General features: G+C 33.0%; 2 protein-coding genes across 4 annotated transcripts in view; both read right to left on the bottom strand.

Annotated features, from left to right (window-relative positions):
• The window catches only part of LOC126738266 (doublecortin domain-containing protein 2C-like), a 46,606-nt gene extending 22,182 nt beyond the window's left edge, over positions 1-24,424 (bottom strand). For 2 of the 3 annotated variants that reach the window (XM_050443511.1, XM_050443509.1), the window contains exons 1-8: positions 24,099-24,423; positions 23,851-24,004; positions 14,754-15,017; positions 13,220-13,360; positions 12,915-13,153; positions 5,851-5,925; positions 5,682-5,783; positions 5,444-5,614 (exon numbers count right to left, since the gene is read on the bottom strand). In XM_050443511.1, the coding sequence (XP_050299468.1) occupies positions 5,444-5,614; positions 5,682-5,783; positions 5,851-5,925; positions 12,915-13,153; positions 13,220-13,360; positions 14,754-15,017; positions 23,851-24,004; positions 24,099-24,339 (1,387 nt within the window). In that variant the 5' untranslated portion in view covers positions 24,340-24,423. Of the gene's footprint in view, positions 1-5,443; positions 5,615-5,681; positions 5,784-5,850; positions 5,926-12,914; positions 13,154-13,219; positions 13,361-14,753; positions 15,018-23,850; positions 24,005-24,098 lie in introns of all 3 variants that reach the window. The other variant, XM_050443510.1, reaches the window with a different exon arrangement.
• Positions 8,234-9,609, bottom strand: LOC126738276 (uncharacterized). Its single transcript, XM_050443524.1, has 3 exons — positions 9,224-9,609; positions 9,009-9,161; positions 8,234-8,947 (listed from the first exon to the last, which is right to left on the bottom strand). The coding sequence occupies exons 1-3, from the start codon at positions 9,336-9,338 to the stop codon at positions 8,694-8,696; spliced, it is 522 nt and encodes a 173-aa protein (XP_050299481.1). The 5' UTR covers positions 9,339-9,609; the 3' UTR covers positions 8,234-8,693.
• Positions 24,425-24,770: the final 346 nt, after the last annotated feature.

Raw genomic sequence — 24,770 nt, 5'->3', positions numbered from 1 at the left:
AGGATCAATTATGATATGGGGAGCAATGTCATGGCATGGTGTTGGACCTATTCATCGTATAGAGGGAATAATGGACCAATACAAGTATAGGGAGATTTTGCAGAATGTTATGGAACCATACAGGGAGCACTTTATGCCAATTACATGTAAGTTCATGCACGATAATGATCCAAAACATTCTGTAAAATCAATAAAACGATGGTTTACTAAAAATGTGGTAGATGTTTTGGAGTGGCCGCCACAAAGCCCAGACCTGAACCCTCTGGAAAATTTGTATTAAATCCCTCAAATCTGGATGAACTATGGCAAAACTTCCAAGAGGCTTGGAACAGTATTCCGGCAAGCGTGTGTGCAAAATTGGTGGAGTCAATACCCAAGCGATTAAGTGAAGTTATAAAAAATAAAGGATACCCAACAAAATATTAAATTGGTTTTGGTGAAAGTAAATATTTTTTAAGTGTGCTATTTAAATGGCCAGCATTTCTTTAGTTTTTTTGTTATGTTTCTTATATATTTAAAATACTCTTTTAATTTTAATTAAATACAACTCTTTGTAGAACATCTAAGCTAAATATATTATTAAAAAAATAGAAAATGGTATTTAATATTTTTTATCGCAATTTAGAAAAGTGTGCTATTTATATGACCATAACTGTATGTATATCACAATTGTGAGCCACGGGAGTTAACGTGGTTTAGTTTTAATTAAGTTGGATACAATTAATTCTTTTTTACAGGAAGAAGTAAGGAAATTATTGATTTGGACCATCTAAGGGATGGCGAGGAGGCATTGTTCCAACGAAGTTGGGTCGGATTTAGAGTCCGAGGATGAAGAAGTTGTGTTTGAAATTCACGAAAAGATCCCAATTGTAGCACCAAATGAAGCTGATAGCTCTTCAGATTCAGAAGATGATTTACCCCTCATAGCATGGAAGCATGGAAACTTTAGAAGCAAGGATTTTCTTATAAAAGAGGACTATACTCCATCCATCGTAAAAACTCCAAACGAATATTTTGCTAAATATTTGGATGATGATTTTTTTGAGTCAGTCGCAAAATTCACTTCACAGTATTTCTTGCAACAAAATGCAAAAGAAAACAACTTTACCTCTCAAGAGATAAAGAAATTTTTCGGAATGAATGCTTTGATGGGATGTATTCATCTTCCAAGGATACATATGTATTGGAATGGAAAATATAAGTTCCCATTAATTGATGGGGTCATGACCCGACACGATACGTGTAAATTTACATGTTGTTGACAATCTTAGCGTATCAGAAGAGGAACAAAAAAAGAATAGATTGTGGAGAATACAGCTGGTAATTGATTTGGTTCGCAATAGATGTAAAGCCATTGAAAGAAAAGAAAAGACAGCTTTTTCTATTGACGAACAAATGATTCCTTTTTTGGGAAGATGTCCAGTTCGACAATTTGTTAAAAATAAACCAAGACCAGTGGGACTGAGGAATTTCGTTCTTACGACATCCGACGGACTGGTATTGGATTTTGAAATCTACCAGGGCAATACCTATAGGAAAGCCAATGATCCTGGTCGAATATTTGTATACTTCAAAAAAGGAGTTTTTGAATGTAAACTACGGAAAAGTACCGGGCCCAAAATGAGACCACATGGTGCTAAAAGCAACCCTAGGCTGGGACGTGATAAGAATATTAATGAGCCTTCGAACTATGGTGGGAATCTAGCCACATCTGTTATCCAACTGTTTGGACAAACTTTAGATCTGGTAGAATGTATTTTAAAAAGGAAAAGCCCGTTAGTCTGGAATACATATTTGTTGTGAGCACTCGTATCTTATTTATACAATTTTGGTCGTTTACATGAATAGTCTTTAAAAAAGTCATACCCTAATATTCTAAGTCATACCCTAATTTCACAACTTCGTATGGGAATGGTTTAATTCTTGCTTTTCTGCTGGCTGAAATATAGTCACTTGGCAGGTGAATGTCTCTGTTTTTGAGCTTCCGCTCAATGCAGCTGTGAACGGAGTCACCCTCCATTTGAATGTGACCCCGTTCAAGAAATTTTTGAGTTACAGAAATCTTATTTTAAATGGAATAATTAAGCAATGCATTGGCCAAGACTTTGTTCCGATTTTGATAGGTGCAACCTTCTGAATATATAATAACAGGTAACTTTATGTTGGTGCAGTGTCTGTCCAAATAATCAATAATGCATGAGGTAAATGCAGAAGCTACCAACTCGCAATCATTTTTAGTGAACCAATAACATGTACAATTGAAAGAACTCGTCCATTATCTCAAAGAGACCTACGTAACTAGAGAAAAAATGAAAACTCCAAGTCTCAGTCTCAAAATGTTGCTGCTAAGTACTTAGCAGGTCATCTAGCTATGAGGTCTGATGATGCTTTATTAGCGAAACATGTCACCACCTGATTAATAAAAAAGACATTTTGAGACTGAGACTTTTCATCTGGAGTTTTCATTTTTTCTCTAACATGTACTATGATGGCTAGTAATATCGTACATCGTAAAATTGTGGCCACATAATTTAGTCTTGAAAAACACACTGCTTGCTTGAACATTCGGACAAACTTTAGCCGCCTGGAGGTCCATAGTAAGAACAATGCAGTTTTGTTCCTTTATCATTTTGCTTTCCTATTCGTGCTCTATCTTTTTTTTGAATGTGAATTAAGTGCTGATCATCACTAATATTCCCAACAGTATGAGCGACGCAAATATCGCATTGGTCTTTTTTCTGTTGACATATTGCCAAATTACTATCATTGAATTGACAGTAAAATGTTTTGTTTGAAAGGTGTTTTCTATCTGTCTATCTATCTATCATTTTTACACGTTTCACAATATAATTGATAAAGCTGGCTTAATGATTTAAAAACAGGCTCCAAATAAAGTTTTGAAGAGTTGGTCCTATTGTAATGTGAAAGCAATTTTGGTAACTGGTTAAAATTTTTTTTAAGGAATCAATATCTATTTGATGAGGGTTGTTTTTCACGTGACTTAAATTTTGTGCTTCTTTACACTTATGCATAGAATGGATACTATTTTTTGTCCAGCTCTGCACAGTAAAGGGTCCTAACCCAAGGGTATTCAGAAACATCTTTCTGCAGACTGGATATTTATTATTACTGAAAGTGAGCGTATAATTTAAGGTTTCACTTCTGCGAGAGCTACCGACCGTTGTTGTGCGTCTTGAAACAACCCTGGTAACGTGACTAACTACAAAGATTTTTCTTTGGTCCCAGTTAAGCTCAGTCCAAAATTTATGAAATAAGCACTGCCTTTCTTCTTCAGTAAATCTTTTACACATTCTTTTCTTTGATTTTGCCCAAACCGAAGAAGTACAAGTAGGTTTTATGGATCTGGGTGGTCTAATTTGATTTTGTTCCATTTTTTTCCTTTTGGTTTTGTATACCCCAAGTATTCTTTCCCTTCCATTCTTAGTTTCTTATTCTGATTTTTCTTCCATTTATTTTTGTTTGACTTGTGTCTTCTTTTTCTCCCCTCGCTCATGTTTCTGCAATATCTTCCTCGACAATATTTAGTTCATCATTTAGCTGGTTTTCAGTTTGCTTTACAATTCTGTCTTCATTATTAGCATCAGCTGACTGTTTATCAGGAATCAATCTGGGATCAGTATTTAGAAGAACAAGAATTTCATTATTAAGTTCAATTTCATGTGGCTGACAACCAACATACGAGATCTCGACATTGTTGTCAACACCATAATTACTTAGCGTATCTGGGAAATCGAAATTATTACAGTCCTGAAGGAATTTCAGCGAATTTTCTTGTGTAACTAACACCAAATTAGCTTGAGAAGACGTCAATGGAATAGATTGGTCTTCAAGAGATGCATCTTCTGTCTCTTTTCTTACCATGCGAATAATTTTGTCTTTTCTCATAGACATTTTGATCTAAAATAAAATACAACAAACTCTAAGTATGCCAATGGATTCTATTAAAAAAGTTGTCTATAGAATGTTTTCAGAATTTTGAACTATCTTGAACAATAAACAAAATTTAACACCCACATAAGGGACAAGTAACTTGATGCCCCTTGTACACCTTTATATTATTAATAATTTATTATTATTTTTTCTAGTTACAAAAATATTATGGTATCAATAATAATAATAATTCACCCATATTAGGCTTGCTATGTATCCACAAAACCTCCTAACTGCAGCGATTATGCAAAATATGGGAATGGAAATAACGCTTATCTACATACTGCTTTATTTTAGAGGTTTTTGTGAATAAAATATTATGTCTTTTAGACAATTACAACAGAAAATTTAAGTTCTTGGTTAACTAGAATACTTTATAGTAACAAAAATTCCTCGAAAACATTTATTAAAACATTAAAAATTTAAGTAAAACCACCGTCTATAGATTACAACAGTTGTAATCTATAGACGGTGGTAAAACTTACTAGCTAATTTACGCGTGGTGCTGTCCATAACACAATGCGAGATAAGAGGTACCTATTTCTTCCACAATATTTGGCTTGTACAGATTGGTGATACTGACAGTTAAAAATACGCGGGAACTTTAAAATATTTAAAACTTTTAAATATTTTATACTTAGGAGGTGTTTCTATTCGATAGATTTAAAAATAAATAATTTAGTCAAGTAAAAATCTTATATTAGGAAAATGTGGTAGATAGGAGGTATTGGTAGTAAACAGTCGAAATAAGAAATGTAGGAATTCCTAAAACTGATTAAAAAACTAACAAAAGTTCTTCACAATTCATAAAAAAAAATTAAATTCCCTAAAATCAAAAAAAAAAAATCAGATTCTCACATTTTTACACAGTTATTACTGCTTGGAATAAACGATTAATTTATCTGGGGAGCTAAATTTTACTTTGAAGAGATGAAATTAAGAAATTGTGTTATATGGCAGAAAACTTTAAAAAACTTCCCATCAGAATCAATAAAAAAAAAATATATAAATGTTCCACGACTAATAGGAAATTTCTATATTCCTCAGAATCGAGAAATTAATTATTTTAAATGTCTGGAACAAATTAAGAGAAGCTTCGAATGTTTCAAAGCAATAAACATGGAAGAAATAACTCCAAATGCTCAAGAATACAAGAAACGACACAACGCAAAAAAAAATACTTCAAATGCCTTGATGATATTAAAAATGCCTGAAATAAAAGAAATTATTAAAATTAAGACCAATGCTGGGAATATAAATAAAAAATCTCTTTAGCTACCTCAGGTATGACTTCCTCTTCTTAGAATAAGATACAAAATGATTTTCGGGAACTACTATAGAAATTAGAGCTTAATATTTGGAAGAAGTAAAATAAGAAATTACTACTAAATTCCCAGGGACACAAAAAAACGTGAAACTAAGAGTCAAAATGGTTCAGAGTTAGGTTATTGGAAATATTCAAAGTTCGACAAAAAATAAACTGAATACGCACATTCACTATTCAGTTCCTTTTCCATTGCTTTCTCCCTGGCGATTTCCGCGAACGTGGTAAAATTCTTGCCATTTGTTGTTTCAACTTTTGGACGCTCCTCACTTTCCGGTATCTTTTTCACGTCCATATCCATGGTGCTTTCTTTGGTGATATCGTCGTGGTAAATATCACCTAAAAATCATATTGTGTGATTAATAATTAATTTTTGTTTAATAAATAAATCAAGCAGTAGTTTCACCTTTCGGAGAGCACACAGGTTTTGGCGGTTCTTGGTTCACCTGGACCTCTCGCGAGTCCGTCGTTTTTTTCGATATAAAATCAGCGAAATCGGACGGGTACTCTGGAATATTAATTTTTTCCACGTTTAATATCTCGGTAAATTATGAAACAAACAAATTCGTGATTACCAAAGTCCAGTCTGGTCATTTGGCTGTCGTTTTCGGCCGATTCTTGCTTCGGTTGTACGGTAACTTCAATATAAACTAAAAAACAAAAAAAAGTTACTCAGGGCTAAATTCAAGTCGTCGGACACTTTTATACAGGGTGTCCTATTTGCCATGTGTGACTATCGCTATTTCTTTAACCCAGTAATTCCCAAGCCCGCCTTGAGACAGATCATAAAATTTTAACGTTCTAGCATCAAATATTTATATTTAGTCAAAGCAACGACCATGCAGGCCTATAGGCGGTCATTATGCGACAACGTAAACAGCATTGTTAAAACGAAACGGACGAAAAATTTGGTATTAGTGCTTAGTCGCCCGTAACACTCCCTTGTTTACGTATGTGTAGCTCGTGGTGTATATTCAAAATTATAAATAAAATAGTTTTAGTGCTTGGAACGCCAAAAAAAAAATACTAGTAAGTAAAAAATTTAGATGGTAATATTTTTGTAGGTGTAGTTTCGTTATGTCGCGGTACCTGTCTAGAGGCGGACCTAGCCAGTTAGTAGTAGTTTTTTCAGGATAGGAACTTTTGTATTCTATTTTACTTACTTGAGTTATTTCACAGTGATGAAGCTTACGATCTATTAGACTCAATAGAAGCGGATAATTTAGATACTGACTTTGAGGACTGCTAGATAAAAATATTATTTTTATAGGAGACGCACAACAACCGTTTCAAACAAGGCACGTAGTCATTCTCTACCGATCGCTGGTAAATATTTCTGTTATTTTTACCAACGCATCGCATCGCGTTGCCCATATTATTATTAATATAATAATAAGCTTGTATACTTATCTCAACATTATAATAAATCAAATCATAACATAGAACTACAAGATTAGTATAACAAAACAAACATAACGTTTTAACAAAAATATCGCTTGACGCTAACAAGGACAACTTTTCTGATGACAGTATTGAAGATCCCGATTATGATCCAGTCAGAAAGACATTTTTACAAACATCGATGACTGCCTTGGTATGAACGAATCTGAGATGGAAAAAATGATCGAGCCTAGTTTATTAGATCTGACAATCCAAAGTGTATCAAGTGTACCAACAACTCCTAGTGTATCCGCCGAGCCTGTAGCTTCGCTTAATCAAGATGTTACTATTAGGAATAAAGGTGAACCAGTCGCTGGGCCATCAAAAAAACCGAGAATTGAAGAAGTCACTTCATTCCTTGGATCTGCTCTCGATATAGATCCAAACTCGACAATTTTAAAAAAGATCCTATGGCGTAAGAAACACTTACAACTTCACGAGAAGCAAATAGAATTCCAAGGTACCGAGAAATTGCCAGAACACTTTCACGATTTGAAGACGCCATTTCAGTGTTTCAAATATTTTATGGATGAAGATTTCTATGTCATGGCACGTCAAGTGAATATTTCCACCAAATTCATAACATCAGCAAGAGAGATACAGGTATACATTGGAATTCTATATTACATGTCTATTTATAAATACCCGAATGTTCGGGAATATTGGTCTGAGCATGCGTTTGAACCAATTCGGCAAGCCATGACAAGGAACAGGTTTGAGGAAATACGTCGCTTCTTGCACTTCAACGACAACACCGCGATGCTACCAAAAGATAATCCAGATTTTGATCCAGTATTTAAAGTAAGGCCAATAATAGATCATTTCAACAGTCGTTTCAAGTCAGTTCCAATGCATCAGCGTCTTTATGTAGATGAACAGATATGCGCGACAAAAATGTTATCACAGTTTCGACAATACATGCCTGCAAAACCTCATAAATGGGGTAGGGTGAATCCGCCTGTTTTCAGCCGTTTAACGGTTTTTTGTCTTTAAAAATTGTGCAGCCCAACCGTCTTGAGGAATATGTCAATCAAGTTTTGTTCTTGATGATATAATAGTATTTAATAATTGCTTTTTTTTTGAAAATAAGTATAACTATGCCCAAAAATTTACAAATAACAGAAAAAGACAAAATACACACTTTTGCCGGTTTTCGGACACCCGGAATTGTTGTCGGCCAAAATTGTACCCGTTTTCGACCAATACGTTCTATTTTCGTCCACATGTCTTACCGTTTTTCGGCCATTGAGTTTTTTTACTTATAAGTTCTTATATTTTATAATAAAACTATAATCTATACCTATTTATTAGAAAAAAAAACGGTTTTGCTTAAATCTGTATATTATATTAATTAGATAATCTGATTATCAAAAATAGATTTTTTTTATTTAGATGCTTTAAGAGTAATAGCTAATTATTAAGGGATTTTTAACATTAACCAAGCATTAATATCATTTTACACATTAAAATAGTAACAAAAAATAAATAAATAAAAGCAACAAATTATATCTTAAAATGTAGCAGGAACTAAAATTTTTATTCCATGAATTTTTGGTAAAAAAGGAACAAAAAAAAATGAAGCTATAAAAGAGTGCAAGCAGAGAAACTAAGAGCAACAAAAAAAATATAATCTTTTGATGCTGCTTCAATGTATGTCATTCCAATAAACTCTGTGCATCGCAAGTGAAATCAGTTTGTGCACTTATCACATCCAATGTTCTTTTCATCGTCTATTTCTGTGTCGCTTACTAAATCTTCATTACAAGTAATACATTTTTTTATTTCCTTCCTTTCAGCCCTTTCGTGAGTGCTGTCTTGAACATTGTCTGCCTTTTTAACATCTGGCGGTCGTTCTAACATTGATTTTCTTTTTTTCTGTTAATCGAAGTTTTTGGGCAGACATTCTATTCTGTTTTCTTTTTTCAATTTCGTCTGCCTTTTTTCTTTTAACACTATCCTTTTCCTCGTAATGTCTTCTTCATGCTACAGACGAAATAGCGCTTGGTAATTTTTCTTTGCTGCTGACTTTCTTTTTATATGTCACAGGTTCTGGATACATCAAATGACGAAGAAACGAGCCTTGATTTTGATTATGAGATTGGTTAATTTCTAAAAGGGATTCTTGTATTAATTCTTCACTAGATTGGTGTTGCAAAACTGTTTCCTTTTCAGCGTGAGACGTTGGTACTGTTTCAGGTGTTACCTCCCGGGACTCTATGTTTAAGTCGGTATCTAATACAAAAGTATATTAAATAACAATAAGAATAGTAATAGTAGCAAGCTTTTTACAAACCTGTTTTATTTTCATCATACAAAGTTGATGATGATGTTTCAGTTAAAGTCTCCCCTGATTCTTCTACGTTGAGCTTGGTATTTGTGTTCGTTTCATTATGAGAACATAATGTTTCAGGTGTAATCTCCCAAGGTTCTACGTTAAGCTTAGTATCTAATAAGACAGAAAAAAGAATATAACGTAATAATACAAAAAGTAAGTAGCTTTTCACAAACCTGTGTCCTTTTCATTATGATAAGAAGTTGATGAAAGTATATCAGGTATTACCTGCTGATGAGACTCTATGTTGAACTCTGTATCTGTTTCCTCATCAGAAGTTTTTTCAGGCATGATATCCTTGGGTTTGACGTAGAACTCTTTATCTTTATCGCCTATGGGCACACAGATAATATTCTACACAGGAATGACGTCAATATTATCCATGTTAACATATTGTAACGAAATTCGGGAACACACTTTTATTGTCAACGTCAAAAACGCTAACCTAACTCGCCTTGACTGTCGTTTAATTGTTTCCAAGGTAAAAACTGACTAAACAATTAAAACTGAATGATTTGTCACGAAGCGCGTCCTTTTTAAAACCCGATGGAACAGTTTCGAAATATTTAGAATTATCTTCATTGTTTTTGCCCAAAGAGATACTGACAGTCAAAGCAAGCAAGTATACAAATTCTAGAAAATTAGAACTACAGGGATTTACAATAATATAACCTAAATAACCTAAATTGGGGCCAAAATGGGGCTCTCAAACAAGATGAACTACTTAAAAACTAAACACTATAGATGAAAATAATAAACCAAACGTAAGTAGAACCCTAAAGAAACCCTACGAATCAACTTTAACTACAGAATACTAATAAAATTGTACAAAAACTAGCAGAATAATTAACGTATTTACATTTTCATAATAATATGTTCCAGTTATATTATCTGGAACGACGTCTGTAATGTGAGGAAGAGGGTCTTGTAATGTTTGTTGGTGAGTCACAACAATGTCATTCGGCAGGGTCACATCTGTAGAAGGAATACTTAGCTGCAGAATTTTAATCTCTTCCATAATTACATCAACGTTAATACCGTAACTAACTAATTTTTCGCGAATTGCTTCCAAAACCAGTTTGGAACCTTTAATATTGTCGGAAGATAGTGATGGTTCTACTAAATAAATCCTGCGTAGTTCTATCAGTATTGTGATTCTCCAAAGTGTTTCTTACACACTTCGTGTAATCAACATTGTTCGGGTTTAACGGAAAAAGGCCACACTTGCGAAAACCATTGATGATATACTGGGTCATATTAATATTATTAAGACATTCCTGAAACACTTGGCAGAAATTTAATTTTGTTATTGAAGAATTAATATTTTCCGGTCGATTTTGCCACTTTCTGACCGTAGTTTTCCACTCTGTCTTCATGGGCTTAAAGACGCTGACATCTGCGGGTTGCAAGATGTGTGTGGTATTGGGTGGAAGCCCATAAAGTATGATGTCATTTTGCTCACAGAATTCACTGAGAGCCATGGTCATATGGGATCGGTGACCATCTATAAAAAGGATGATAGGCTTTTTTTATCTCATTTTCTAATAATAATTATTTGGAAAAGGCGTTTGCTATGTACTCATATAGAACACGTCCGATTTCATCCATCCTGAATCGGATCGACCCAATACCCAGTTTTTTGGCATAGTTTCTACTAACTGCCTGGGTGGCCTTAGGTAAGGGAATACTATTAAAGGCGGACAAAGATTCCCGATTGCACTGAAAACGATTAGTACCAAAAGGTTTTCTTTTTCTTGTCCTTTTTTAATTTGGTAGAGATTTTTCCAGCCTCTTGGTGCCAAGACTTTGTCGGTCTTGGGGCACATAGAAAAACCCGATTCGTCGCCGTTAAAAACATGACTTGGGTCGTCAAATATTTATAAATAATTATGATCAGTTAAAAAATGCATTAGTTCTCTAAACCACAACTTATGGATTCCTCAGTAATTACAGCTCTTGCTTTGTTTATTGATTCGGCTTCCCGCAATAAAATTTCTGGGTATTTACATACCCATACATTCAACAATTTTTTTTTCCACTGCGATAGATAGAAGTGGTTCCGGTCCAGTTTTTCTGGAAATTTTGGGAATTTTTCTTTTAATATGATCTTGAATTGTACTTCTAGGAACTTCATATCGTCTACTTGCTTCCTTAACTTTTAAATTATTTTCGCGTATTTCGCGTAGAGCCATATTCAAGTTTTCTTCAGAATACTTAAAGAAACATCTTTTCTGTTTAACTACGCGACCTTCACGAACTTTCTTTTTATTTCCCGCTTTCTTGCCACTATTTTCCATCTGTAATAAAAGAATTGCTTACAAAAATTTAAAAGAATAGGCCCTTTAAACATTTTTTAGTACTTAATTCAACGATAATTATTGACTCGGCCGAAAACCGGATCATTATCGACCTGTTTTCGGCATGTCTTTTACCCAAGCATATATACATTTATATTATAGAAAAAGGTGGCCAAGAACTGGCTATTAGTTTGAGATAATGCGACAAATAATGTGTTAGAGAGAGCGATAGTCATAGCGGAACCGTTGATTGAGAAATTGGGAATTGATTGAGAATTGACCCAATTTCTCAATCAACGGCGGAACTGTATAGATAGAGAGAGACAAAAAACATTGTAATGATATAACCGGATTTCGGCCACCCTGGCCGAGAACCGGGTAAGATGGAAATTATTTCATCCAGTTACCGGCCACCTAACTTAACTATTATAAAAATTAAAAATTAACCTTTTTATAGTAAAAACTTCTAGATTAAATCATAATAAAATCATATTGGAAAAAGTTTCAGCATTAGATAATATCTAAAGAAGATACTTACTATTTTCTGCCACCGATACACTACTTGTTTGCTTAAATTCACGCACAATTTTTACTCGCCAATTTCGCGCTATTTTGAACTGTCACTAATAGTACTTTAAACATCCGCTAGGCTCTTAGAAATATAATATAGGGCTGGGATGCTTAGTCGAAAACTAGTTTGTCAATATTATCATACCTAATATCTGAAATTAGCCTTATTTTTTGCAAATTTATTAAGAAATGGCCGAAAAATGGTTGTGGCCGGCTAACCGGCACAATCACCCTATGAAATTATTTGTTTTGTGCGATTCTTTTGGTTACTCATATGGCTTTGAACTGTACTCTGGTGCACACAATAATGTAGTGCCAAATGGAGCTCCCGATTTGGGTGCAGCAGCAAATGTAGTTTCTAGATTATCGGAGATAATTCCCAAGCACAAGAATCATATCCTTTATTTTAACTATTATACCACATTGCCACTTATGGTGTTTCTTTACAGTAAAGGAATATATTCATTGGGTAGGTTGCGCGTAAATCGCATAGCAAACTGCAAACTACCTAGTGATAAAGATATCGCAAATGAACCTCGTGGATATTCGACAGAATTTGTGGACGCTGGAAATGAAACGAATGGAAGCCTGGACATGAAAAGGGGTCAAATAGTGCAAAATTGCTGTCTGAGACTCATATTTGGCATAAGGCGTAAAAAAAGAATATCTCACAAATTGTCCGAAATAGGATGGCTTAATATGAGCGGATTTAGAATTTGAATTTACATTCACCAGTATTTTTTTATAAAATTATTCAATTTCAATGTCCTCCATATCTCCACCGCAAAATTAAATATCGCACCGATGTTCAAAAAATCAATATCCGAAAATTAAACCTTTTAACTATACCACCTCATAAAACTGAAACATTTAAGAAGTCATTTACCTATCGAATTACCTCTGTAATTAATAAATACAAAATAATGGACTTTTCTTTATCGTTATCAGTCTTCAAAAGAAAGTTTAAAGCCAAATTGGTTCAAGAGAAGAAATGTTTTACCTTCATCATCAGTTTTCTTTTCACCGTCGTCTGTGGCGGCGCAAGCGTCGTGGGTGCATTGCGAACAAATGCATTTTTCACGTTCCGGTTTCGCCTCGTTTTCGCTGCCCGATCCAGTCGATTCCGCAGAAAATAGACCAAGGTTTTCCTCTTTGTGTTCTGCGGTCGATTCTTGAACCGCGATTACCTTCTTTCTCGGCTTCTTCCTCTTTTTCTTGTTCGCTACCATTATTTGAACCCTGTATATATATAAACTCAATAAAACGAACTATTGTCAATGCTTTTTTTAAGTTGCTTGGGCATACTTTTGTGCGGGTAGCATTTCAATACAGAGCTTCTTATAGTCCATTTTGATAAAGTCGGTGCCAAACGGTACCGCCACATATAAACCTCCGTGTTTCAGTTCTAACGGGTCCGAGATGATTTTTCCTTTGGTGGTGGTTATACTAAAATACACCGGTTATTGTACATATATTGGTGCGCAAAGACAATGCCTTACAATGTTTTTATTTATTTATTTATTTGAATATACAGGGTGTGCCAACAAGGTGTACGGCTAAATATACGAGGTAGAGCAAAAAGTTGTAGGGTTGACAAAAACCTACGAACTAAAAATATTTTTATGTATACTGGGTGTCACAAAAGAGTTACTATAAAATATGATTTTTTTTTAAATTGTACGCCCAGCTAGTATGAACACTCACAAGATCCATGGATGTAGAAGCAAATTCCTCATAAATTAATAAAGGAAAAGCAGGAGGGATGTAGACAACACCAAAAATGATATTTTTGACACTGCATGATACAAGCACAAAGATGTGTTCCAAGGTTGAATCACTGGTCTGTAATAACCTGGTTTTAGAACATTTACGAACAGTGAATCAGCAACCACCACCCCTTTGCCTCCCCATATTTGTATATATATTAAGACATCATAGAGATTTTAAATTGATTGTGGTTAAGTGGATTTATTATTCAAGGCAGTTGAGCCAGGAATTTAGCTCATCTGCCTGGAATTTCAAAAAAAATTACCCTTTTATTTTGGGCAATAAATCAATGGTACAATTAGCTGGAATTTGAAAAATGATTAATAATTTTCAATAAGGATTTTGGTTAGTTAATGTGGTGTAGTGATATTTTCTTATCTGATCCACTAATGTGAATTCATTGGATTAGAACTATAAGTATCTGCTCGTTTCTTGTAGTTCGGGCCAGAGGCCAGATATATTTTCTAGAGAGAGAGAAACTTAGAAGAAGAAAAAAAATTGCTGTTCTCTTAAAAATGTGTTTGTACGATTAATTACTGATTTTTCTGTCTTAATAAATAAATGTTAATTAAGGTTCTGGTGTGTTATTAATTGTGTCCCGGAAATACCAAATAACAGTTAAGACCTCATAGATTTCTTAAGTTCCAAGCGGTTAAGTGGATTTATTATTCCAGGCAGTTGAGCCAGGAATTCAGCTCAACTACTTGGAATTCTGACAAAAATTACCCTTTTATTTAAGGTAATGAACCAATGGAACAACTACCTGGAATTTGAAAAATTAACCATAATTTTCATTAAGAGCAACCATCACCCCTTTGCCTCCCCGTATTTGTGTAACTTAATTCGATCCTGACGCAAAACATTGAAGTCAGTGAACTTTAACTTCGATTCCAGAAAATCTTCATTAGACTCCACCAAAGTTACAACATCATATATGCAACTGTTGACAGCATTTCGCAGATCAGCTATTTTAGTTCGCAAACCACCTGCATTATAAAAGTAGGTATACATTTAGTTTTTTGGAGTTTGCTTAATAGAAATTCTAAGGTATATTCGGATAAAACTTGCTTACTATTTGATTCCTTCGCCAATATCCAACCGATATGCCATATATTCAAGCAGCATATTGTTGTATTTGATCAAATCTCTTTCGATCAGCACCATTTTTATGGGTGTTTGACAAGGCCTACCGGAGACCATCATATGTATAACCGTCCGTTTATACTTTTTGGTATAATCCATAAAATTCACCGTGTGTTTGGCGACGTCGTCGACCCAGTGGGCTGATTTGGCACGACGTTTGTTCTCAACAATCCTCTCGTCTGCAGTAAGATATCTACAAAAGAAATGGGTACTTTAGAAACATTTTTGTATAAAGGGTGAATTGTACAAAATTTAACCTCATTTCAAGATACTATGTAAGAAGGGCAAATAAATGGAACATTTTTAAAAACAACGCGATGAGTATAACTTGCAGAAAATAGCACAAGAAAAGCGTACGTACCAGCTGGAGTATTGAGGAAACACACCTCCTATGACTTATTGAGAAAACAGACACAAGATAGCGTATAAAGAATAGCTATTTAGGAACTATATATTAGCAATTTCTAGACCTCGGTTAGAAGATAGATAATCTGGAAGATGACTTGTCAATTGCAATAGATGAATTAACCGGAGAGAGTAATCGGTGAAAGATCGGCTAAAAAGGTTTTTCAACCTAATTTACAACACAGGAACATTCGCATATTAAAATAACTTACATCTCTTTTTACCCCAAAAAAAAAAAAACAACGCAACAAGAGATGAAGATCGCAGATTGACTCATTTTGAAAACTTTTCTGAAAGTTATTCACTATAGAATTCTCACGAAATTTCAGGTAATTGAGTCAAGGATTTAGCTCAACTACCTGAAATTCCGACAAAATTTACTCTGTTGTTTTAGACAATGAAGCAATGGCACGACTGTCTGGAATTTGAGAAATGATTCATAATTTTCATTAGGAATTTCAGGCAATTAAAGGATCATAATTGTGCTTAAGTGGATTTATTATTCCAGGCAGTTGACCCATGAATTTCGCTCAACTGCCTGGAATTCCATAAGAAATTACCTTTTTATTTTAGGCAATGAATTAATAGCACAACAGCCTGGAATTTGAAAAATGATTCGTTATTTTCATTAAGAATTTTGGTCAGTTAAAACACTAGAGTTCTTAAATTCCATGTGTTTTTCAAAAGTGGATTTATAATTCCAGGCAGTTGAGCCAGGGACTTAATGCGGAGCTCAATTGCCTGGAATTCCGAGAAAAATTGTGCTTTTATTCTAAGAAACGAATCAATGGCACAACTGCCTGGAATATAAGAAATTCATAATTTTCATTAAGAATTTCAGGCAGTTAGGACATCATAGACTTTTTAAGTTCCATGAGGTTAAGTGGATATATTATTCCAGGCAGTTGAGCCATGAATCTAGGTCAACTGCCTGGAATTTTGACAAAAATAACCTTTATATTTTAGGCAATGAACCAATATGGCACAACTACCTGAAATTTGAAAAATGATCCATATTTTTTCATTAATAATATCAGACAGTTAAGGCATCATAGTCTTTAAATTCAATGTGGTCAAGTTTATTGTTTATTGTTTACTAACTGAATCAGCTCTGGGTACAATTTTAATATTCCAGCAGCAATCCAGCAGCAATATAATTTACAATAATTTTACAAAACTCACAAAAGTATATATAGATGTACACCTAGATTAGAATCTGTGTGTGTACAAAACAAAAGTAATTAAGAAGATAATATATATAATTCACAATTCACTTAAAGTTATATACTATATACCAAATATACCAATATACTATATACTATATTATACTATATACTAACTATATTAAAACCAAAGAATAAACCAAAATAATGATTAAATGAACTAATGATTTAAATCGCCCTAGTCAGAATAACAGATCTTAACCACAAATATACTGATAAAGCTGCATATACCCTATATTTAATTTGCAAATAAATAATTATCTACGCAACACCGTAGCAAAAACTTCAAAGTTTTCATGAAGCAACCTATTTATTTCTCTACTAAACATATGTATATTTCGAACTTCTCTAATACTACTTGGAAGAAGGTTAAAAAATTTTGGGCCAAGGTATGTTAAAAACCTTTGAGTAGTCGCTCTTGTCAGAAAAGGCACACTAACAGAATGCACTGCTTGGCTTCTAGTATAGCAACCCAAGTTCTCTATCGGTCGCCGCAAATCAGGATATTTATAGACAAATATTAGCACTGACTTAGCATACATTTGCTGTATTGTAAAAACGCGCGCTTCTTGGTATAAACAGTTTGAGGAGTATCTGGGATGTTTTCTTAAAATTACTCGTAAAAGGTATTTTTGAGTAATGTTTAAAATATTTATGGTACTGGCAAATGATCCTCCCCATATTGATATTCCATATCTAATGACTGATTCAGCCAAGGATGTATATAACATTTTTAAAATGTGGAGAGGCATACAATTTCTAAGATGATAAAATTTAAAAATTAGTTTACGAATTTTTATATTAATACTTTCTATATGTTTTTCCCATTTAATATTTTGATCGATAAAAATACCCAAATACTTTATACATGGAGTCCTACTTAAGGTTTCCATGCAAGCACATGGCTTCTCCTTTAATATGCACTGATATGTGTGTATTTTTAGTACATCTGTATTAATTTGATGGTTATCGAGAATGCTAAAACTCATAAATTTTGTTTTTTCAATATTTACTGCTAAACGATTTTCTTCCAGCCACCGACGAACCATTGCAAAATCTAAAGTTGCTCTTCCACAGCATTCGCCCAGTTATCACCCTTTACCAACAAAACAGTGTCGTCCGCGTATGATACAAGTTTTCCAGATGTACTAAGAAAAAGAAGTTCATTGATATAGAGGGTGAATAGAAGAGGCCCCAGTACAGTACCTTGTGGAACACCAGAATTTATTGTTTCAAAAACACTATACTCATCCTCCACCCTAACACATTGCTTTCTTTCAGTAAGATAATTTTTTATAAGAGTCCAGCTTAATCCCCTTATCCCGTAGTCGTCTAATTTATCAAGTAGAATATCGTGTGATACCGAGTCGAAGGCTTTAGCCAAATCTAAAAATATAGCTAACGGTTTTTGATTTTTTTCAATAGTTTTACAAATATGATTTGTTACCTCAAATAGTGCCTCTTCAGTTGACTTACCCTCTCTACAACCATATTGGTTGGGAAATAAAATGTTGTTTTTCTGTAAGTGTTTTGAAAACCTAATGCGTATACAAGCTTCAAGTATTTTTGCTATATTACTAATAAGTGATATTGGGCGATAGTTGCCTGGAGAACACACGTCATTTCCCTTATATATCGGAACAACCACTGACTTCTTTAATTCATTCGGAATTATTCCTGTTAAAATAATACAATTAAAAACATGGGTCAAGGGTTTTGTAATATTATTCCGTATTTGCTTAAGTAAGGTACTCTTTAATCCATCTAACCCCGGTGCAGAATAGTTTTTTAGAGCATTTATATTTTTTAGAACTTCATCCTCAGTAATAGGCGTTAAAAACATATTGGTACAATTTAAGCGGGAAAACTTATTTTTTTTATTACAATTTAATTTACTTGACATTGTTTTTCCTACGTTTATAAAAAATGTATTAAAAATATTTGCTACATCTTTTTTATCAGATTGAATCGTGTTATTTTCACATCTAAGTGATATTTTGTTTTTATTCATATTTTGATTAGTATTCAGTTCCTCATTTATAGTTTTCCACATTTTTTTAGGATTTTGTTTAGTTTCAGTAAACTTTTTTTGAAAGTACGAGTTTTTTGTTTGTTTTATTAGCATATTTAAAATATTACGGTAACTCTTATACTCATTCAACAGAGTTATATTATTTTTATTTTTTAGATAAGATATTTTTAATTTGTCTCGGTGTCGGATGGAATTAATTAAACCAGATGTGATCCAGGGTTTTAGTTTCTTATTTTTTGATGTAAAATTTACCTTTGTACTTGCCAATTGTATAGCATTTTTTATTATATTTTGAAAAAGTTCATATGTCTCCTCGCTTTGGTCTTTATCGTAAACAACTTCCCAGTTTGCTTCTTCCAGAGTTTTATTTAATTTATTATAGTCTATAGATATAACAAAAGTTTTATCGCATGATTTTTTTGAATTGTTATCAATTTTCTGTAGTTTCAGTGCAATAGGAAAATGATCCGTTACATCACTCTTTAGTATAAATGGTAAAAAGGTCAATTTATTTTTTATTTTGTTGGGACAGTAGATAAAAAAGTGGTCAATACAGGATTCACAATCTGATGTTACTCTAGTAGGTCTATTTATATAACTAAGAAAACCATTTTCAGTTAAAATATTTTTATAGTTATTTATTGTTACATTTTCGCTAAGCAAATTTAAGTTTATATCTCCCCCAAAAATACAAATGGCTTCATTATTTTTGTATTGCAATAATAAATGGTTTAGGTCATTTAAGAAAGCAGTGGTATCCGATGCAGGTGATTTATATAGAGCAAATATTTGATATTTGTTTTCCTTAAATTTAAAATTAAGATGTGTAAAAGTTACTTCATTATATTTGATATTAACAACATTTTCCACCAATATACCCTTTCTGACATAGACAAGCACTCCATCGTTTTGATTAAACCTTCCTTCAGAATAAAATACCTCATAATTTAAAATTTTAAAAATATCCAAGCAGGTAATATTCCAAGTTTCGGTTAATAAAATGATATCAAAGGTGCAACCCAGGCTTTCAACAAATACCAAAAACTCTTCAAAGTTTTTACCAGCGCTGCGAATGTTTATATGAATGAAGTTCAGTAGATCATTTTCATCAGAATAATACTCAATCGGACTAATATCTGAGGTTATAACATTGGCATAATTGCTCAGTTCGTTATGATAGTCTATAACAGCATTCATCTATAGTATACAAATTATTATTATTTTTTTTTTTTTTTCTATTTTATATATGATTTACCCAATGCAACTAAAACAAGCATTACTCCCATGATTAGTTAAATAAAAGTAAAAAGAATAAATTAATTTAGCATATTATTTAAGTTTATATTAGTGTATATCACCATGTATATTTACCGATACTTTACAATTACCATTGGCAAAAATACCATTTTAGGTTTAGATGCGTGAAATACATTGCAATTTTTTTTTCTTTTTTTTTACAAACATTTCTATTATTATTATTCGTATCTACCTAGAAATACCTAATACATGCTTCCAACCTTGAATAGCCAATGAGCGGGACCTGACCAGTGTTAATATTAGAGAGCCTCCGCCGCCGCTGCCTCCGTGTTTAACAAATTGATTGCAATTTTCTTTCTCGTTGTAGCATTCCAAGCGAAAAAAAATTCTACCGTTTTCCGTCCATGCCATATTTTTTCCATATTTTTCCTTGGTTGATATTAATAGGTTATATCTAAGTCGAGTTAAGTCTTCGAAAATAGAAACAGTAGTGTTCTTCAATTGTTTCTTCGCTAAGTAAATCTTATTCCGCATCATATTGTTTACAAAATTTATAATTATTGGGGCTGGTGCATTTGTCTTACGATTTTTTGGCTTTAATCGAAAGACATAGTCAATATCTTTTTGTGATATTTCTATATTTAATTTATCTGAGAAAAGGCTAGATAAGATCTCTGATAGGTCTTCATTATCGGCTTCCTCAATTCCACAGATACGTATAGAGTTAGCCTTTGATTTTTGCTCTAAATGGTCAACACGAAACTGTAATTCAGTAATTTCTTTTTTATTACTTGCTACTTTTGCATCAATGACTTTTAGGGATTCACAGAACTGATCAATTTTTGACTCTATTTTCTTGATTTTTTCATTTAATTCACTTTTTATTTCATTAGAAAAGGTTTCACATACCTTCCTAATCAACTTTTCCAAATCGTCATCAGATTTTCCATCGGTTTTGTATGCACTTCTCGTGTTAGGTCCAGAGGTAATGTCGTTACGTCCCATACTGCTGCACCTCTCTAATATGGTAAATTAATCTGTGATTGACTCAACGTTTAATAGACTAATTACTTGGTAGTCAATTGATGTGCATTTCCACAACTTTAGGAGGATGATTTTCAAGTGGTTGCTTTCAGAAATATTTGACTTTTAAAATTTTCTTTTTACAATAAATCAATAACAGGATGAAAAATGCGTGGAGCGTGCTAAAATACGTCTATTTGCTACGAAACATTTCACCATACTTGTGATTCAACAAGTGGATTAATTATTCCAGGCAATTGAGTCAGAGATTTAGCTCAACTGCCTGGAATTCTTATAAAAATGACTCTGTTATTTTAGACAATGAAGCAATGGCACAACTGCCTGGAATTTAAGAAATGATCCATAATTTTCATTAAGAATTTTGGTCAGTTAAGACATTATAGAGTTTTTAAATTCCATGTGGTCAAGTGGATTAATTATTCCAGGCAGATAAGCAAGGGATTTAGCTCAATTGCCTGGAATTCCGAGAAAAATTGTGCTTTTATTATAAGAAACGAATCAATGTCACAACTGCCTGGAATTTGAGAAATTATTCATAATTTTCAATTAAGAATTTCAGGCAGTTAGGACATCATAGACTTTTTAAGTTCCATGTGCTTAAGTGAATTTATTATTCCAAATAGTTGAGCAAGGGATTTAGCTCAACTGCCTGGAATTCCGAGAAAAATTATCCTTTTATTCCAGGCAATGAATCAATGCCACAACTGCCTGAAATTTGAAAAATTATTCATAATTATTGAAATAGATGTATTTAATAGTCAATGAATATGACTCAATATATTTCTATTATTGGAGAGGTTTATGATGTTTAAATTTAGTGAAAGCCAATATCCACATCGTCATCTTTCTTTATGAAAACAGAAAGCAACTGTAATATAAATGCGTTTGTATAATCACTGACATAGTGTTTTTACTAATAGAAAGACCGATTCATTAGGTCCGTATTAGTCTGTATTAAAAGGGATATATTTAAGATTCATTCCTTTTTCGACTTTTACTTCATTCGCTGCTTAAGTAATAAAAATAAAAGAATAGTTATTATAATTTGTGTTTTTGTTCTACCCATATTCTTAATAATAATTTTCACTAACAATTTCAGAAAGTTAAGTTATCATAGAGTTTTTAACTCAATTAATTATTCCAGACAGTTGAGCCAGGGACTTAACTAGACTCAACTGCTTGAAATTCCAAGAAAAATTTTCCTTTTATTACAGGCAATGAATCAATGCCACAACTGCCTGAAATTTGAAAAATTATTCATAATTATTGAAATAGATGTATTTAATAGTCAATGAATATGACTCAATATATTTCTATTATTGGAGAGGTTTATGATGTTTAAATTTAGTGAAAGCCAATATCCACATCGTCATCTTTCTTTATGAAAACAGAAAGCAACTGTAATATAAATGCGTTTGTATAATCACTGACATAGTGTTTTTACTAATAGAAAGACCGATTCATTAGGTCCGTATTAGTCTGTATTAAAAGGGATATATTTAAGATTCATTCCTTTTTCGACTTTTGCTTCATTCGCTGCTTAAGTAATAAAAATAAAAGAATAGTTATTATAATTTGTGTTTTTGTTCTACCCATATTCTTAATAATAATTTTCACTAACAATTTCAGAAAGTTAAGTTATCATAGAGTTTTTAACTCAATTAATTATTCCAGACAGTTGAGCCAGGGACTTAACTAGACTCAACTGCTTGAAATTCCAAGAAAAATTTTCCTTTTATTACAGGCAATGAATCAATGCCACAACTGACTGAAATTTTAAAAAAATTTATTCTTAATTTTCATTAAGAGTTTCAGATACTTAAGACATCATAGAGCTTTGGCCATGGATCTAGCTCAATTGCCTGGAATTCCAAAAAGAAATTACCCTTTTAATAAATTTTAATAGTAATAATTATATGGATAGGAGGACGTATTAGTATTTACTTATTTTATCTTATAGACATTTAATAAATGCGTGTATAATTTAAGGGTTAATTTAAGAGTAACGGTTTAGTGACAAATAAATTAGAATTCGCCCTTTTTAAGATTTAATAATGTAATAGTGTTATTATTCTTAATTAAGACATTATTTATTTATTTTATTCTAGGCAATCAACCAATGGCACAACTGCCTGAAATTCAAAAAATGATTCATAATTTTTATTAAGAATTTCAAGATAGTTAAAACATCATAGAGATTTTAAATTGATTGTGGTTAAGTGGATTTATTATTCAAGGCAGTTGAGCCAGGAATTTAGCTCATCTGCCTGAAATTTCAACAACAATTACCCTTTTATTCAAGGGAATGAACCAATCAAACAACTACCTGGAATTTAAAAAATGAACCATAATTTTTATTAAGAAACTCAGGCAGTTAAGACATAGTTTTTAAGTTCTCTGTGGTTAAGTGGATATATTATTCTAGGGAGTTGAGCTATGAATTTAGCACAACCTGCCTGGAATTCCGACAAAATTTACCCTTTTATTTTAGGCAATGAACTAATGACACAACTGCCTGGAATTTAAAAAATGGTTCATAATTTTATTAGAAATTTCAGGCCGTTAAGACATCATAGAGAGTTTTTAAGTGTCATATGCTTACGTAGATGTATTATTATTCTTACATAGGTATGTATTTATGACAAAGATTATATTATCAATATATAAAATAAGTAAACAATAATCATAGTAGCAATTAAAATATTGCTCCTACTTGATATTTTTATTTCATAAAAACAGTCAGGTATTTTGCTTAACTGCCTGGAATTTGAAAAATGAGGTTTTAACTTCCATGTGATTAAGTGGATTTATTATTCCAGGCAGTTGAGTCAGGGATTTATGTCAACTGAGAGAGGTACTGGTCACAACCCAAGTGTAAATTTAGAATTGATACGATCAGAGAGTAGATAGATAATGATATGTTTCATAGATTACGAACAAGCATTTGTTAAAGTGCAACATCATAACTCGTTCAAGTGCTGAGATGACTTTACATAGATCGGAAAAGCATACGCTATACGCCGAACTTTAATCAAGAATACTCAATTAAAAATCTTCCTTCTTACCCATTCTGTATGAACTTGAACTTTTCACTTCCGGTGGCCACGTACTTGCCGTTCGCCTTGATGTCCTGAAGGCAAAGCACCAGTTTCTGTGTTTCCAAATTGTACAGTTTTCGAACTGCTCCGAAACGCGGTTGCAGAACTGCGGTCAGATAATCTATAAGGTAACCACGAAAAAAAAAATCAACTATTAAATAATAAAAAATTAAATTTGTAATTGTTGCTTGACTTATAATAATAATAAAACTTACTCAAAGTTGAATTCCACGACCTCAGATCCTTGTAATGCAGGGTGATCTCTTGGCCGGGGGTGTCGAAGTCCTTGTTCACCCAAATGGTGAATTTAATCAGGGATTTGGCGGTCTGCTTGGTACCCAGGGTGTGCCAAGTGCGTGGTCTAATCGTCATCGTTGGGTCAGTTATGAACGTGCGAGCCTGGTAGGCCAAGTAACATTTTGCCGTCGGAAGTGGAAACGTGAATAGGTGGTACATAAACTGAAATTTTTTATTTAATTTTTTTTTACGATAAAGTCCCGAATATTGACAAACGTTTTGACACCTCAGTGACGGTTCGTTCGGTGCCAGTTTTTTTGGGGTTGAACTGAACGCCAGTTGGGAAAAACGCAATACCGAGAGGATTCAGTTTAATGTATTTTTAACAATTTATAGTCTCTAGACAATCTAGTAATGTGCTTAATCCTATACTCTCACGCATTTCTTTATTTATTTCGATTTTTGCATTAAAATTGAAACACTTTGAAAATGCCTTAGTGGTGGGAGACAATTAGTACGAAATAATAACAGAATTATGAATTATTTAGGAAATTGTGCCAAAAACACCTTGCGAGGTCTCTGGGCGTGTGCCACCACACAATTTCTCCGTTTATCATATTTTTTTTTAGTGAAATTTTTGTAGTGAAGCG

The sequence above is a fragment of the Anthonomus grandis genome, chromosome 7, assembly GCF_022605725.1.
Source record: "Anthonomus grandis grandis chromosome 7, icAntGran1.3, whole genome shotgun sequence".
NCBI lineage: Eukaryota > Metazoa > Arthropoda > Insecta > Coleoptera > Curculionidae > Anthonomus > Anthonomus grandis.
This window is presented reverse-complemented; position numbering and strand designations above follow the sequence as displayed.

Bases quoted from the DNA above. Each gene is read 5' to 3' on its own strand.
- LOC126738276 (XM_050443524.1), bottom strand. From the start codon at position 9,338: ATGCCTGAAAAAACTTCTGATGAGGAAACAGATACAGAGTTCAACATA. The intron at 9,162-9,223 runs GTTTGTGAAAAG...CTGTCTTATTAG, and splicing joins TCATAATGAAAAGGACACAG to ATACTAAGCTTAACGTAGAA. The intron at 8,948-9,008 runs GTTTGTAAAAAG...CTTTTGTATTAG, and splicing joins GTATGATGAAAATAAAACAG to ATACCGACTTAAACATAGAG.